At 39.3% G+C, this 15,749-nt stretch overlaps 1 protein-coding gene across 2 annotated transcripts; it reads right to left on the reverse strand.

Moving 5' to 3' along the window:
* Window positions 1-223: 223 nt before the first annotated feature.
* On the reverse strand, window positions 224-14,650 carry nr1h3 (nuclear receptor subfamily 1, group H, member 3). 2 transcript variants are annotated; one of them, XM_034106664.2, is made up of 11 exons: window positions 14,491-14,650; window positions 12,205-12,390; window positions 10,464-10,546; window positions 9,761-10,006; window positions 8,748-9,014; window positions 8,437-8,642; window positions 5,901-6,080; window positions 4,646-4,745; window positions 4,211-4,324; window positions 3,961-4,055; window positions 224-3,637 (listed from the first exon to the last, which is right to left on the reverse strand). In XM_034106664.2, exons 3-11 carry the CDS (start codon window positions 10,504-10,506, stop codon window positions 3,491-3,493), a joined length of 1,398 nt encoding a protein of 465 aa, XP_033962555.1. In that variant the 5' UTR covers window positions 10,507-10,546; window positions 12,205-12,390; window positions 14,491-14,650; the 3' UTR covers window positions 224-3,490. The 2 variants fall into 2 exon arrangements, with proteins under 2 accessions (XP_033962555.1, XP_033962557.1); XM_034106666.2 differs by lacking the exons at window positions 12,205-12,390; window positions 14,491-14,650 and adding an exon at window positions 10,636-10,768.
* Between the last annotated feature and the right edge of the window lie 1,099 nt (window positions 14,651-15,749).

Raw genomic sequence — 15,749 nt, forward strand, 5'->3', positions numbered from 1 at the left:
ATTGCCAATTTGGTTTGCTTTAAACCTCTTCTTCTTTAAATGTAAAGATTGCAAACCCTAACAAACAGGTTACATCACAAATATTACAGCAAGCTCTCTTTTTTAAGTTTTTTCAAAAGCCAACGCACTTCCATCAGTTGTCAATGGAAGTCACCATTATGAATCTGTTTCATGCTTTAGCAAATAAACCACAACACATAAAATCTGACCAGCAAACAAGTCATTTTGATCCCAATCATATCAGCACTACAGCGTAGCTTTAATTCATACTGTACATACAAAACAGAAGGTATTCAGGAGTTACAAGTATTAAAATAGGTTGCATTTCTATGTTTACAGTATCACTCTTTGAAGACAGGAATTAAATGAGATCAGAAATAAAAATTACAGTATATACAGTACAATTAAACTTGATTTAAACAGCGTTAACATAAAATGTACACTAAAAAACTCAGATTAAAATAGCTCAACAAATGCATCTTTGCATGTTTGATCAGCACCCCATGACAAAATAATTTCAGTTTTATCAAAGTCCACCTGTAGAGCATGGATTTAATTGGGGCATGGTATAAAATTCCCCCAAGTATTACAGAGACTACTTCAAACCAAACTCAATTGATTCATTTGGCAAGTGATACCCTGCAAGCAGCAAACTAAAAGCACACCTTTAATGTCTTTGGATCACCCAAACTAAGATAAATAAATCCTTGTTGGGGTTTAAATGCTGCACACTCTCACATTCATCGGCTTCTTTAATATTGATCGTCCTGCCAAATGAAAACCATTAATACCAAAGGGTTGGAAGGATGTAAGAAAATCAATTTGAACAAATACTTTTAGAGCAAATATAAAAATTAAATCAAATTTTGAGGGGAAAGTCAAACGACTTGATACAATACGTGGTCAGAAAAAGCCAGGTCACTTCTGGCTTTGTTTTCCTGCTGGATGGAAACACATTCAGGCAACCTTTGAATTAGCAATGCAATACACGATGGGAATGATGCTTACGCTCCTCATGTTGTATACCTGGGCTGCACTGGCTTCCAGTAGCAGAAAAACAAATGCTCAGCAGTAGCCTGGTGTTTTGCTATGCGACTGTTGAGGGAGAGGGAGGAAAACACGTTTGTTCCTGTGAAGATTCTGCATGTTGGAGAACATATCACTGTTATTGCAATAAAGAATGTGGAAGGAAAACACACTTGTTTTTGTTCATTCAACAAGCCACCAATAGGTGGAGCTCACTGCACTTTGCAGGTTTACTAAGAGTAGAGGGAGAGGCGATGATCTACTGCTCCAATTAGCAGTCAGATCATTTTATCAAAAATCTATTTTATACATCATGAATTAATCAAATAGCACACAAAACCAAACAGACACCTTTATGCTATTAGCATTAATAATTAAATCATGTATTGCAGTATTCTTCTTTGTTGAGATCTTTCATACACGTGTCCTAAAGTCTGCTGCATGTTGAGTTAAAGAAAAAGAAACATAATTTGTCGCTGTTGGAGCTTCACAACAGGTCGTTAATTTCAAGAAAAATAAGCAATAGACATATTGGGGGATAAAGAAACAACCCTTGTTATCTTATCCAAATCATAACTAGATTTGCCCATTTTTATACATCAATATATTCATTTACATATTATTTATTGACTGTGCCTGTGGTAAAGTCAGTTGTGTGCATTTGTATTTGAATCACCGTTTCATTTTAGCTAATAAAATGCAGTTTTATGAATTAAAAGCCAAAATAAATTGTACCTGAAAATAACAAACAAGTCAATACAATAAAGTATAATGTCCGAATTTAACTGGCACCTTGAAAAGATTAAATTGTTTATGATGTTTGCTATCACAACTCTAATGGTGATACCTGGAAATGGCTACACAGGCTGTCAATAAATTGTCACTTCAAAAACAATCTACAGTGGCGTTATGATATCCCATTTTCAGCCCTCGTCCAAACATTAACATGAGAAAATAAACTTCACAGTTATGAATTTGCATTGACATTTCTTTATCATCCGTTATGCATTTCAAGTTTACACTTCTTAGGAGAATGCATGAGTATAAATAGTTATAAATGTTACTACTCATTTCCTGTAGTTCACTGCTTCCCATTTAAAGACGTGTTGGTATATTTTTCTCTCAGTGAGGCTTTCCAAACAATCTGAGCGTTAAAGCTGTTGGTGTGGCGTAGTTTTTAAGGAAGATACTCAGAGCATGGTGACCTTTAGATTGAGATAGATTTCGACCGGATATTATTTCAGCTATACATTTTTTCCCTCAGTGTCGTATATTATCAAAAAGAAAGGGCTGCCAAATGTTCTATGCTCCGTTTAAACTACTCAAACGTTGCTTGTTCTTTTTTCACACCTTAATTTGTTAGTGATAAAACAAAAATATAAAAATAACTTTGTGATGAAATGAAAGTTCAATTCATATAATGACATAATGTGATTATTGGGGCATATCTTTGTAAATGTAATTCATTTATACAACTTCAGTCAGTATTCATTTCCATTTATTTTGAAGTCAGTTCACAGAGATGGTAGCTGGACTTCTTTTTTAACCTATGTTTAATCTTTACATACTTAAATAAAGACCAGTGCTCTGTGTGATAAAAGATTGACTTAACACCATTTCTTGTTAATGAGGGCACAGTCTGCATTCGTGTGCGTTAGTTTATGATTGTACAATCTATGTGTGCACTCTATACATTTTTACTGTGAAAATAAATATACAATTTACATGAAAGTTAATGGACATCTATAAATGACCAAAAGGGTCTCTTTTGAAGAAAACTAAAGTAATCTAATGGAAATTAAGGACGCCTCTAATTCCCAGAGGTCTACTTCACATTACTTTACCTGAGCAACTACACCCACCTTTACATTTCTGCACTTACTCCAAAAGGACACAGCCTAACACAAACTATTTGCCAATTCACAATACCAACCAGGTGGCCTACCTCTTCAAAACATCGATAAAGTGAACAGTACATATGCTCATGCTTCACTCTGTGTCCATTTCCACCTATTGCACGACTGCAAGAAAAAACTATTTCAACCTTAATGTGCAGATTTAATCCTGATGTTTGGAGGAAGCCACCACCAAGACCTGCTCAGATTATAATTGTTAGAGGGAGTATAGAAACTGCACTAGAAATTGACAAATAATAAATCAGAGAAAACTGGCTAAAGAACCCGATGCTGGTATTCAATATCGCCATGATCATGTCAGCATCTACACAAAAGTAAGAACAAAAGGCTCGAAGACAACTAGGTGTTCATGTTTTTCCATTTGAACACAAAACATTGTATCAGTCTGTTTGCGAACAAAAGGGCAATGATGCTCTCCTCCCACACCAGAAAAATAAATCTCACTGCATAACCAATCCCTGACCAGATGGCGGCAGAAAGGAGTCAGTGTTCCTGCTTGATGCAACGTCTGTCTCAAGACTTCACAGAGTGTGACATCCGGTCTGCAGTCACTCATTGACGTCCCAAATTTCAGAAAGCAGTGGTGGAAGCTTCTTGTCCTGGAGACGGAGGGCGAACACCTGCTCCGAGTGGACGCTGCTTAGTGTACGGAGGCTCACCAACTTCATCAGCATGCGCGGAAACATCAGATGATCCTGAGGAAGCCATTTAAACAAGAATTAAAAACTGAGAGGAGACTTCCTGCCCTACAAAATGTCAGCAGGAATTACTTATAATTTAGAAGTTCAGCTCTGTTTTTAGTTAATGTTAAAGAAAAAAGATTTACGTACATTCAGTATCTGCATTTAGAAAGAAAACATGACCCAAACCCTGTAACATCCCTCCTCCAGTTTGAATAAAACAATGTAACCCCAGCCATGACCCAATGTGGTTGTTGTGATGATGATTGTTAGGTTATGCTGACGTGTCGGTCACAGGAGGGGGGGGGGGGGGGGTTTACGTAAACAGCAGCACTTACATTTGGTCTCTTTATCATGATGTAAGAGCGCAGTGCGTCCACGTAGGGTTGCTGTAGCCTCTCCACCAGTCCATGATCCTGCACATTTGGCCGATCTAAACAAAACAAATAGGAACATGTTTATCTCTGTTCATCTGAAAAAAGCTACTATAACAGACACATTCTCACATAGAAAATGACATGAATAGCTGTTTTACAAGCCTTTCCCCTTGAGGATTCAATGCATGCTTTGTAGTTTAAGAGTTCTCACCTGCGGAAAAGATGTTGATTGCGATCAGCAGGGCGTACTCGGCCTCGTCCAGCTGCAGGTCATTCATTCCTTTTGAGAACTCAAAGATGGGATTGATGAACTCAAACTGAAGTCCTGAGGAGGGGAGTTGAGGGAGGGACAAAAAAGACACTTTAAAGAAGGAAATGTTAGGAACAACTTTTTCTACATGAATGGCATATCAAACATACCCTATTCTCAAAGCCTAACCTGACATTCATGTGTTTCATATGTTGTATTCAATATCTGATGCTGGCTGTCCAGTTTGGGCAAAATCTATTATTGGCATGAAACAAAAATAACTCTTAAAGTATGTGTTTATTATGTCTTTGTTGAAACACCAGACAAGACAGTTTAATTAAATACAGTAATAAGCTTAAGAGATACATAATATACAAATATTTTAAGCATAGGTACCTGCTTTGGCAAAATCCTCCTTATTGTAGCTGAAATCCTTCAGAAACGTGATGCTGTCGATAGTAGGGTTGTATCGACGAGAAGTCTCAAGCAGCATAATCTGAGGAGGAAACACATGTTTGTAAGTGGAATATTGATATACAGCAAAACTGAGATTTAAGTTATACACAACCGTTGGAAAATAATGCAGGAAGCAACCCTGTTCACACAATTTGAAATAAGTGTTTTCAAGTTTCATGTGTAACATCAATTGCAGTTGCAAGAAAAACTATGTGAACCCTTTGGAAGGAACACACAACGCTATGTGTGGAGAATCCAAACAACTCCGCTTTGGTTTCATCTGTCCACAGAATATGTTGCCAGTAGTGCTGTGGAACATCCAGGTGCTCTTTTCAAACTTCAAACGTGCAGCAATGTTTTCTCTGGACAGCAGTGGCTTCCTCCGTGGTTTCCTCCCATGAACTCCATTCTTGTTCAGTGTTTTACGTATCGTAGATTCGTCAACAGAGATGTTAGCATGTGACAGAGATTTCTTTAAGTCTCTAGCTGACAGTCTAGGATTTTTCTTCACCTCATTGAGCATTCTGCGCTGTGCTCTTGCAGTCATCTTTACAGGACGGCCACTCCTAGGGAGAGTAGCAACAGTGCTGAACTTTCTCCATTTAGAGACAACTTGTCTTACCGTGGACTGATGAACATCAAGGCTTTCAGAGATACTTTTGTAACCCTTTCCAGCTTTATGCAAGTCAACACTTCTTAATCGTAGGTCTTCTGAGAGCTCTTGTGTGCGAGGCATGGCTCACATCTGGCAATGCTTCTTAAGAATAGCTAATTCAAAACTGGTGTGTATTTTTTATAGGGCAGGGCAGCTTTAACCAACACCTCCAATCTCGTCTCATTGATTGGACTCCAGGTTGGCTGACTCCTGACTCCAATTAGCTCTTGAAGAAGTCTTTAGCCTTCACCCTGCACTGTGAATGTTTACATGGTGTGTTCAATAAAAACATGAAAACATATAATTGTTTGTGTGGTATTAGTTTAAGCAGACTGTGTTTGTCTATTGTTGTGACTTAGATGAAGATCAGAACACATTTTATGACCAACTTATGCAGAAATCCAGGTAATTCCAAAGGGTTCACATACTTTTTCTTGCAACTGTACGTACTGTGATAATGCCTTGTATGAAGTGAAACAAATCTTTCAAACTGGAAGCTTCAGATACAGGATGCATGCTGCACGGTGAATAATGACAAACCTCAATGGTTGACGTCTTTAACAGAGCAATCTGGTCCTCCCTGGTGAGCTCCAGGAAACCAGGAAGCTGCTTAGCGAAATCCACAATCTCCTGCACGGACATGATTGCGAGCTCAGTGAAGTGGGCGAAGCGCTGCTGACGCACCTCTCTGTTTTGAGGGTCCTGACTCTCAGGCCACGGCTGTTGGGTTCACACATAACAAGATATATGAGGCACAAAGTTAAAAAAATCCCCGATACGTTTTCGTGACAGCAACATACACAACATGTTTTAGGTTAAACCTTGAGAGATGATCCAATCTTGTTTGCTTTTACCACCAATTGAATACAATGGTTGTGACTCGCAATCTACCGACACACATCAGCAGCCAACCAGAAAAGTAGTTCCCTCTAAAGCAGCTATATTTTTTCCTGAAGCAGAATACTGGCCTCCCACATTAAACACCCACCCTACATGCAGCTCCTTATTTATTTTGTAGGTAATGACTGTAATTTTGAAATCCAAAAACCTCTGGCTGGAGCAAATGTTCAGATTTTACAGCTAAACAGAACACTTGAATATATTTCTGAAAACATCAGGGAAGTTAGAAATACAGTAGGCAATGCAGTAACTGAATCGTTATTTATAATTGATCATCACTGTCTAGTGTGACAGTTTGATTCCAACATCAGTGATCAATCTGATTGTTCAATTCTCTTTAGTGGTGGAATCTTTCACATGTCATGAGGAGCACTGAACGAAGCAGAGGGACAGTACAGTCACAGGAAATACGATGGTTATTTTGATAGAAGCTACAAACTGAACCTTTAAGGCAGGGGTTCCCAACCTGTATTGTGCCAAGGATACATAAAATAAAAATCGCGGGCCGGTTGTCAATTTGAATATTTACTCACCAGCAGGTAGCAACAGGGACTAATTGTACTGTATGTAACAGCCTGAACAAATACTAGAACAATATGCATCCAAAACATATTAACAACGAAAAAAAAAAAAAAAAGAACCGGTGTTTTTCGGAAAAACAGAAAAACCAAACAACCGACGTTATTCAGTTTTTAAACCAAAACGGGAAAACAGATAAATCAACGTTTTGGTTTTGTTAGTATGATTTACGGATAATCCAGTGAATGCTGGGAAAACGAGGAGAAGGTGCATTATGAAGGAGATGTCCGGTCGCCAGGGTGTGTGTGTGTGTGTGTGTGTGTGTGTGTGTGTGTGTGTGTGTGTGTGTGTGTGTGTGTGTGTGTGTGTGTGTGTGTGTGTGTGTGTGTGTTGTGTGTGTGTGTGTGTGTGTGTGTGTGTGTGTGTGTGTGTGTGTGTGTGTGTGTGTGTGTGTGTGTGTGTGTGTGTGTGTGTGTGTGTGTGTGTGTGTGTGTGTGTGTGCGCGTGTGTGGTTAACACGTAGCAGCCTGAAGTCACTCTTAGCTGTTCTGATGAAGGTAGACACAGCGAAGGCGGTGCGTAAAAAGGCACAACTTTACCCGCTGGTGATTTACTTCTCAGAGGCAGAGTATACGTCCCGCTGCCTCCTGATGCTGCAGCCATTTCATGAAGTGAAGGAGGTTTTCCTTCTATAAAACAGCTGCGGGCAGCAGATACTGTGAGAGTCCCGGACATGAATTCATAAATCAAGGCAGACTGGTTTACTCTCCTGTTTTGCGAATCCGGTGCTTAAACAAATAGCTCTGCACCCCTGGCCGACATGTCCTTAAAATGAAGTCAGAGTTTGAAATATATCTCAAATAATGTATGCACTGCCATTTCCCCACATAAACATAGCAGTCTGCAATGAAACGGTTGTCTCCTGTGCGCTCCTCTTCCTACTTGGCGCACCGGTAACTTTCTCGTGCGCACGAGAGGCTGAGACATTAGGCTGAGCCGCCGAATCCCTCGGAACATCATAAAAGCCATTTTCAACTGTTTTCTGGTGAAAGTTTAACTAGGCTACTGGATGAAATGATATGACTGGTAACGGTGCGAAAATTAAACACTTTTTGAAAAAAACATTATGATAAAATATTTTTATATATTTATAATTCTGCAAATATTACGATATACCCAGCTAGTTTGCGGTCCGGCAGTAACACCTCCGCGGCCCGGGGGTTGGGAACCCCTGCTTTAAGGGAAGTTTATTTTATTGTCTCAAATAACTGATACTACTGCAAACCACACATCAGTTCAATTGTATTCATATTTGATTTATTTGTCTGAAATCTTTAAGTAGCTATAAAGAATTCACAAGTTTAAATGTTTTTGTTTAAATACATTTTTCTTTTCATTTATTGAAGAGAATGAGTTGAAAGAAGGAGACAGAGAAATGACAGGAGGCATATTGATTGACATCCTGGTCCTCTGCATGGTGACAGAGCCCCAGTACATAGGCTGCTAACTCAGAGCCCAAGGGTACCTACTGATAGGTACAGTGTTGAAAGGGGGAGACCGAGGGGCCCGCGATACAACGGTTTAATAAAATACTCGTAATGTCATTAAGGTTAATATAACAGTCAACCCAGATCTATCCTGTGAGGCGTTCACTTACTGTCACTTTGGGTCGTTCCAGGAAAGACCTCTTGTTGCATTGTTTCTGCATGGACACCAGCTTCTCGATCATCTCGTGCTGCTGGGGGTCCAGAGAAGCTGTTTCCAGAGGAGGGGTGGGGGTGACCACTGTGGAGCTGTGAGCCGTCACATCCTCATGCTGCTTTTTCATCTTCTTCAGTCGGATCTGTTCCTCAGAGAGCACGCCTACAGGTCAAAGAGGATGTTCCATTGTATTCTCATGATTTGAAAAGACCCACAAGCTCAAATGTTGGTTTATCTAAACTCTCTCTACATCTGCTTCACACTCACACTGCTCCAGCATGCCCGCCTCCCGACACTTGCGCAGACGGCACTGCTGGCACTTGCGCCGCATGTACATGTCCATTTCACAGCGGCCGTTGTTCTTGCAGTTGTACTGGGCGCTTTTGATGACGCTGCGTCGAAAGAAGCCCTTGCAGCCCTCACAGCTCAGTACATTGTAATGGAAGCCAGAGGCCTTGTCCCCGCAGACACTGCACACCTCATTGCCCAGCATCTTCGGCGCAGGCCCCTTCTTCCTCTTCACTGGCTGGCCATCTATAAAAAAGAAAAGGAAGGTGAGTTTTTCTGAGGCTGCACCTTGTGTACTGAGGTTTTTTGATGTGTGCAGGAGGTTAGGCAATGTCTGCTCCTCTACCGTTATTTAAATCAAGAAAAGATAAATAGTTCCAGGCATCCTATCCCTATTCAAATCATCGCAGTAGATAATATACTTGTATATTTACATGAAAATTAAAAAGGTTATTCTCGAGCAAAAATCATTTAATGGGTTCAATTAAATGTGCAAGACATTATAGAGATTAAGTCAAAGGAAATACTGGTTGGTCCAGTCTGTGGAAGTTGACAAACCAGTACACACACACACAAATAACTGAAGAAACACACAGGAATGTAAACTAAAGTCTAAATGTAGCACTATTTTAAGAGGGGTCGACTACAAATGTCATTGAAAATATATTTCTATAAAATATTTAAAATGTCACTGCAGTGTGACCCAAATAAAGTAAAAGCGGAAATCATAAAAGTCTATTGGACTTAAAATGCCTTCCCAAGTATTTTCTTAAAAGTGATGTATTCAGTAATGTTGGGCTCTCTCAGATATACATTCAATGGCAGTGACACAACAGAAAGTGCACACTGTTTTTACACACGCGCAACTCCCTCTTAAAAGGATATGCATTTCAGTTTCGTCAATATATGCTACATAGTTGTGGTTTTCACTTTCCTTTAAACATTTCAGTTGTTTGCAGCAGCTGTTAACAAGAGTAACTCTTCTCTCTGACCTAAGCTGGCGGGTGTGTCCCCTGCAGATCCAGGGTCCAACTTGATGTCGCTCAGCTCCACCGGCAGAGGGCTGCTTATGTCGGTCAGGGATGAGCCGTTGTGTGGGGGGGCGGGGAAGTCATCTGGCCTGGAGAGGTCAGCCAGTGACAGCAGGCCGCCGTGCTTCATTGCGGTGCTTCCACTGCCTTCCTCAACCATGCAGTCCAGCTGCAGCTCAGAGGCCCCGTCAAACACCTTACTCTCATCTGACAGAGGACACACACACACACACACACGTTGAAAAAAAGCACAAGCCAACTAGTGCTATCAATCGAGACCTTGTTTGGCATTACTTGATCTCGATTGTGACAGGTGTCCAAAATAAACAACTCAAACACATGTCATAACACAAAGCTCATGGGATAAAGACCAAGATTTTTATAATTTGTGGTTTCTGTTGAAATCACTCTTTTGTGAGAGGCTGTGGAAATCAAAGCAGTCCTGCCACACATGGACACAGAAATGTGATTTAATTATAATCAAGATGTTCATTTTAGGTGGAAAACATAATAAGCCAGTGTACAAAAATACACTGGCTGGATAGCAACTTCTAGAACAAGAATAAGCTTTGTGGCATAGTACAATTTAAACCTTTACTGAGAGAAGAGAACCTGTCATTGTTTATCTCACTCTTTGGACTAATACAGAAGTGCTTTCTCTTACCACGACCAACATCTGGAATATCAGTCACAGACAGCGTGGACATCTTCTGCACAGCCGCTTGTCATTACGAAACCAACGTGTACCTGTGCAAGTAAAAAAACATGAATGATACTCACAGGCAACACAAACTAGACATGAAATAAAGTGTGATGAACAGGGAATGAATGTATACCTGCTGACAGTCCAAGTGAGTATAAGCTGTGTAAACATTCAAAACTGACATTTTGTGAAAATAATAATACCAATTGCAGGAAAATATAATATAATATACACACCACAACGCAGTTCTTAGAGAGAACAACTGAGCACCTGTCTATAAACATGGCTTTTACTGGCTGTAAAAGCAGAAGTGAAAGTTTGTCATGTGCCTCATCGGGGCGCTTTTCAGGAAACGGATTCAGCAGACACACATGTTCTTTATTTTTGGCTATTTTTAACCAGCCTGCAAAGAGGAAACCCCGTTTCAAAAATATAGGCTTTCTGCTATTTATTTTGAAAATAAAAATGGTTGTGCTTCCTCTGTTGGAAATCACATTTGTACTATAAACAAAATAAATCTGTTTATAATCGAGGTATTAAAAACACTATTTTAAATAAGAATGGACAGACAAAACCGACAGGATGTCCATTTCCCGACCCCAAACAAAAAGATTTCAGGCCGTCTATGTTAATACTGTCGATAACAAAGAGCTTTCTCCAGACACCTTTTTTTGCATACCAAAATGGAGAGCCGACAGACTACACGTTAGTTCAGGGTAGTAGGATTGTTCTATAGGATTATTTATCATTCCATTAAAAATGTACCCTCTTTAATAACTTACAAATGCACAATATAAATCTTGTTTGCTAGACACACTAGTTAATCTTTAGCTATATTGCATAATGGACTGCTAGTCCCATTTGTTTTATATCTAAAAGGGGCATCCAGAAAACATTTATATGATGCAACTGTTTGTGAAGGGATATAATTACCCAATATCCCTCCAATTATTAACAACTTCAATATGGCAGCTGCTCTACCTACTGTGGAAACCATAGAAGAAGACAGCCTGGTACTGTACTGATTTGCAAAACGTACAGGCCATGCAACATAATAAAAGTACTTAATAAAAGTATTAAAACATAGTCTCCAATGAAACAATTCAAGAGTCACAACAACAACAACAACAACAACAACAACAACCATGAAGGTCAAGCTCAACACTAGACAGATAAAAACAAAAGAAAGACCAACTGTGATTAAATATGACCGTCTAGTATCCATAATGAAAACAGAACCCATGAAGAAACGATGACAGCAGAGACGGCAATCATTTTCAAAGCACTAGTGATAAGCTTTTAAAAGACATGGTATATAACCATTAAAGCAGTTATTGTTGCAGCAGTTCAAGATAAAAGCTACAACAGTTCGAGTTGGTTTTGGCACCTTTCTTTCTTTTTAAATGACTTGGTTCTCCTCTATATTTGCTCATTTGACAACAAACGAGGTCAAGTACAACTAATAACACCGTATGTTTGCTTTTAAAATATATGCAATTAGCAGAAATATCTACTAGGATTCTTTTAATACAAGTCTATATTTTCCACGGAAAAACCCATCTACTACAAAGCATTCTTGCTATCTCAAGGTGATGCCTAAATAATAATAAAAAACTGAAGGAGAACATTTGGATTTAAAGCCTCAATTAGCTCAAACTGATTTGCAGCAGTGACTCTGCAACAGGCACAATGTTGCACTTACCTCTGAAGCTGACGTCTTACTTCTGGTATAAATCCATCCTGCCCATGTGTGTCCACTCTGTCAGTTTGCCGGCGCCGATGCAGGACTTTCCCGATGAGCCTCGAGGATGCCAAACCTCTGTGACTGATTTGACGAAGTTCAATGACTCAATACCTTGACGAGAATGAGTAGGAAAGAAGTCCCTTTCTACAATGCCCAATGGGAGACAGGAGGGAAAACAGAGAGAGGGAGAGAGGGAGGAGGGTGAAAGAGGCAACACAAGAGGTTACTATTGGTCATTTGAATAGCTCTTAAATCCCCACAGGGCTGTGGCATTCCTTCCTTATTCTTCTTTGAGATTGAAAAACAGCCCATTTTACTCAAACAGCCTCACAACACAGACACCTAAGGATGAGCCCATCTATTCTTTCAAAACATAGCCATTAATGTGGTCGACTGCCTCAAATGACAAACTATAAAGGCTGCTAACACTCAAAGCCTCACAAAAAAACATTTAGCTGGATTGAGGTGTAATGATCACATCCACAAATCAATGTGGATAAAACATCTGAGCAAAAATCTAGATTTAAAAAATAGGTGTGGTAATCAAAGGCATCAAGTTTTATTGGGTGGATTCACATTCTTTGGTTGTAAAACATTTCTACTCATGTCCTTCCCACAATGATCTCTGCTCAAGTCCAATGTCCTCTGCATCTTATCAGTCACCTTTGTCCATGAGCATGTTTTCATAGAATGCTGGAAATGAAATGAACTCGCCACCAAAATCAATAAAGTACAGAATAAATTCAAATGCTTAAAACAAATGTAAGGTTTTTCATCTTCATGTTATAACTCACAGCCTCATCACTGGCTGTGTATAGCCTTCTTGTACAGCATGTTACAAAAGGCCAATTGACTAATTGATTAATCAATATTTTACAACTCATTTTGTAGAGCCAGGACCAGTGCTGAAACAACCTATACATTTATCATCAACAAATTGACAATACTTAAGATACTACTTATAATAATGACTTAGTATCTGGTTTCTTTTCGATTTCTGTGATTAATATTGATTCCTGGTTGGTACAAAAAAATGCTATTTCAAAATATGCGCTGGAAAATGTAAAGTCTAATGAAAAAAGGAACTATGTTTTTGTTAAGGTCACCGTAAGTAACCACATAGGCGTGTTACAGATTGATTGTGAGAAAGTAGTGCTCATAATGCAAGTGACTACCAGTCATAAAAAAATGTTTTTATAAAACATAGTCAGCATGACTGAGTGGGAAATGTTGCTTTCTAAAAGTCTCAGGAGTACCAACGGATGTTAACGCCTCAAAAGATATAAAAATGGACATCCTTACTCAGCAACATCTTGGTGTGAAAGCAGAGTCAGTGCTTTCGAGAGTCCCAGGCTCCATATTAAATCAATGTTCCCACAAACACACAGATGCAAGAAGAAGTACATCCAGTGATTGAAGGCCTTGCAGACCCACCCATATGTTTTCACTTCTTCTGACAGACCTATGGAAAGATTAACACTGGGTGGAGCTGTGTTGGGAATAAAGTGAGATCAAAATCTATTACCAATGCAAAGAAGCACGTCCGACTGCACTGACAACAGGTGCAACAGATGTCTGTGACTCAAACGCCCACACAGAGGGCTTAACAGACAACAAGTGGAAACAGGGATACATATGGGCTCTCAGTTCAAATCTTGTTTTGGCACGTGCACACTGCATTGCATCCACAAATATTAAGGAAATATACAAAACCAAACACAGTCTGGCAGCCTGTATAAAGCTAAATTGGCTAACTTGTAGGTAACACTAGCGTCGGTGGTTAGTGTTAAAGTGGACGTTTATTTCGCAATCATGTTATGTAAACAGATCATTTCGATACTTCTGTGTTGAGAATGACGATACTTGCCAGTAGTTTGAAGTTTACTACACTCACTGCTAACATTAGCCAGGTTAACCTTAGTTAGGCACACAGTTAACTGACAGACACATCATTGTAGCTAACTGCAGGTTCAGCGTCAACATGAACTAACATAAAAAAACATTTGAATATATCACTAGCTAACTCGCTGGCCTTCAAATGTTGCTAGTAAAAACATACAGAACCGGATGTTTAGGTGAGATTAGCTTCAGAGTCAATCTCAACAAGGCCAATATCGTTTAGGTTAGCTTACACCCCCGCGCTCGGAAGCAACTCCCTTTTAACAAGTTCAATTTAGCCAGCTTAGCTAACTTCACATCAAGGATACCACAAACATGACAAAGGGACAACGTTGGTTGACTTGCCAGAGACTTCATGAGTTTGCACCCTCTTCTTTGTTTGCTACTCCGTCCTTTTGGGTCTGTTGACAGCGGCTCTGACAACCAAAGCTAACATGTTAGCTCGCTAGCAGCGTAGTTATATCATGTGATTCAGCGGCTCTGGGTGGCTCGGCTGGCGCAGCAGGAAACAGATTTCATCAGGCTGAGAGAGGGCTCTACTGCCCAGAGTGCAGGCTGACGGGCAGCATCCAGCGGTGGAATGTAATTAAGTAGGCTACCTTTACCCTACTGTATTTTAAATAGTTTTCCAGAGTATTTCCATGTTATGCTACTTTATAATTCTAGTCCCGTACATTTTGGAGGGAATATTGTACACCACTATGTATTTAGGAGCTTTGATTTGGATAAGGATACAGATATCCAGAAATATATAAAGTCATTCGAATAAAGTTCACCACCCTCTTTACCAGCCTACATAATAAATTGATCCAAAACATTATATGCATCAACAATAATATATATATTATATGTATTGAATTAAATACGCTAGATATTGTTGTTGCATACTAAATAGTAGGGTAGCAGTAGTATGTATTTGATGGTTTATAGTTTGGGTATAACCCATGAATGGCTTGTTGAATCATGTTGTTCTTTTTTACCATTTTCTTGGTTGATAAACACTCCAGACAGTAACATTAATAATCAACAAGCACTTAAGAAAGGAACTTTTCATAACATTCACCCTTAAGTGTTATGTTTATGCTAGTAGTGAAATACTTAAAGTCTAGTGAGAAGGTATTTGTGCACTGTAGTCTTGCTACTTTTACTTAAGTTATACATCTGAATACTTCTTCCACCACTGTCAGTGGACATTTGTAAAGTACCAGCAAGCTCCCCCAAACAAGTTGTGATGTTTTGGTAAAATAAATGTTGTGTTCAAAAGTAAAATAGGATTGTGACATTAAACATTACAAATAACTGCCATAATAAGATACTGGTTCTTGATGGCCATGGTCAGATACATGTTGAGTGGGCACAACATTACTGATGGGTCCCTCAAATTTGGCCTCTTTGAATAGTTTATTCTGTCAAAGTTCAACAATAGGGAACAGTTTTTCCAGAAGACTAGCATAAAGTCTTATTATGTCCAGAGACCCAGAGACAAAAAATACTACAATACTTTTCACCAGCCCAATGTCTGTAATTAAAAAAAATGCTACTATGTCCTGCAATATTAGATGCTAAAACTAGATTTAAGACTGGACATTCTATCAGACATGGTC

This window comes from Pseudochaenichthys georgianus, chromosome 3 (genome assembly GCF_902827115.2).
Source record: "Pseudochaenichthys georgianus chromosome 3, fPseGeo1.2, whole genome shotgun sequence".
Classification (NCBI taxonomy): Eukaryota; Metazoa; Chordata; class Actinopteri; order Perciformes; family Channichthyidae; genus Pseudochaenichthys; species Pseudochaenichthys georgianus.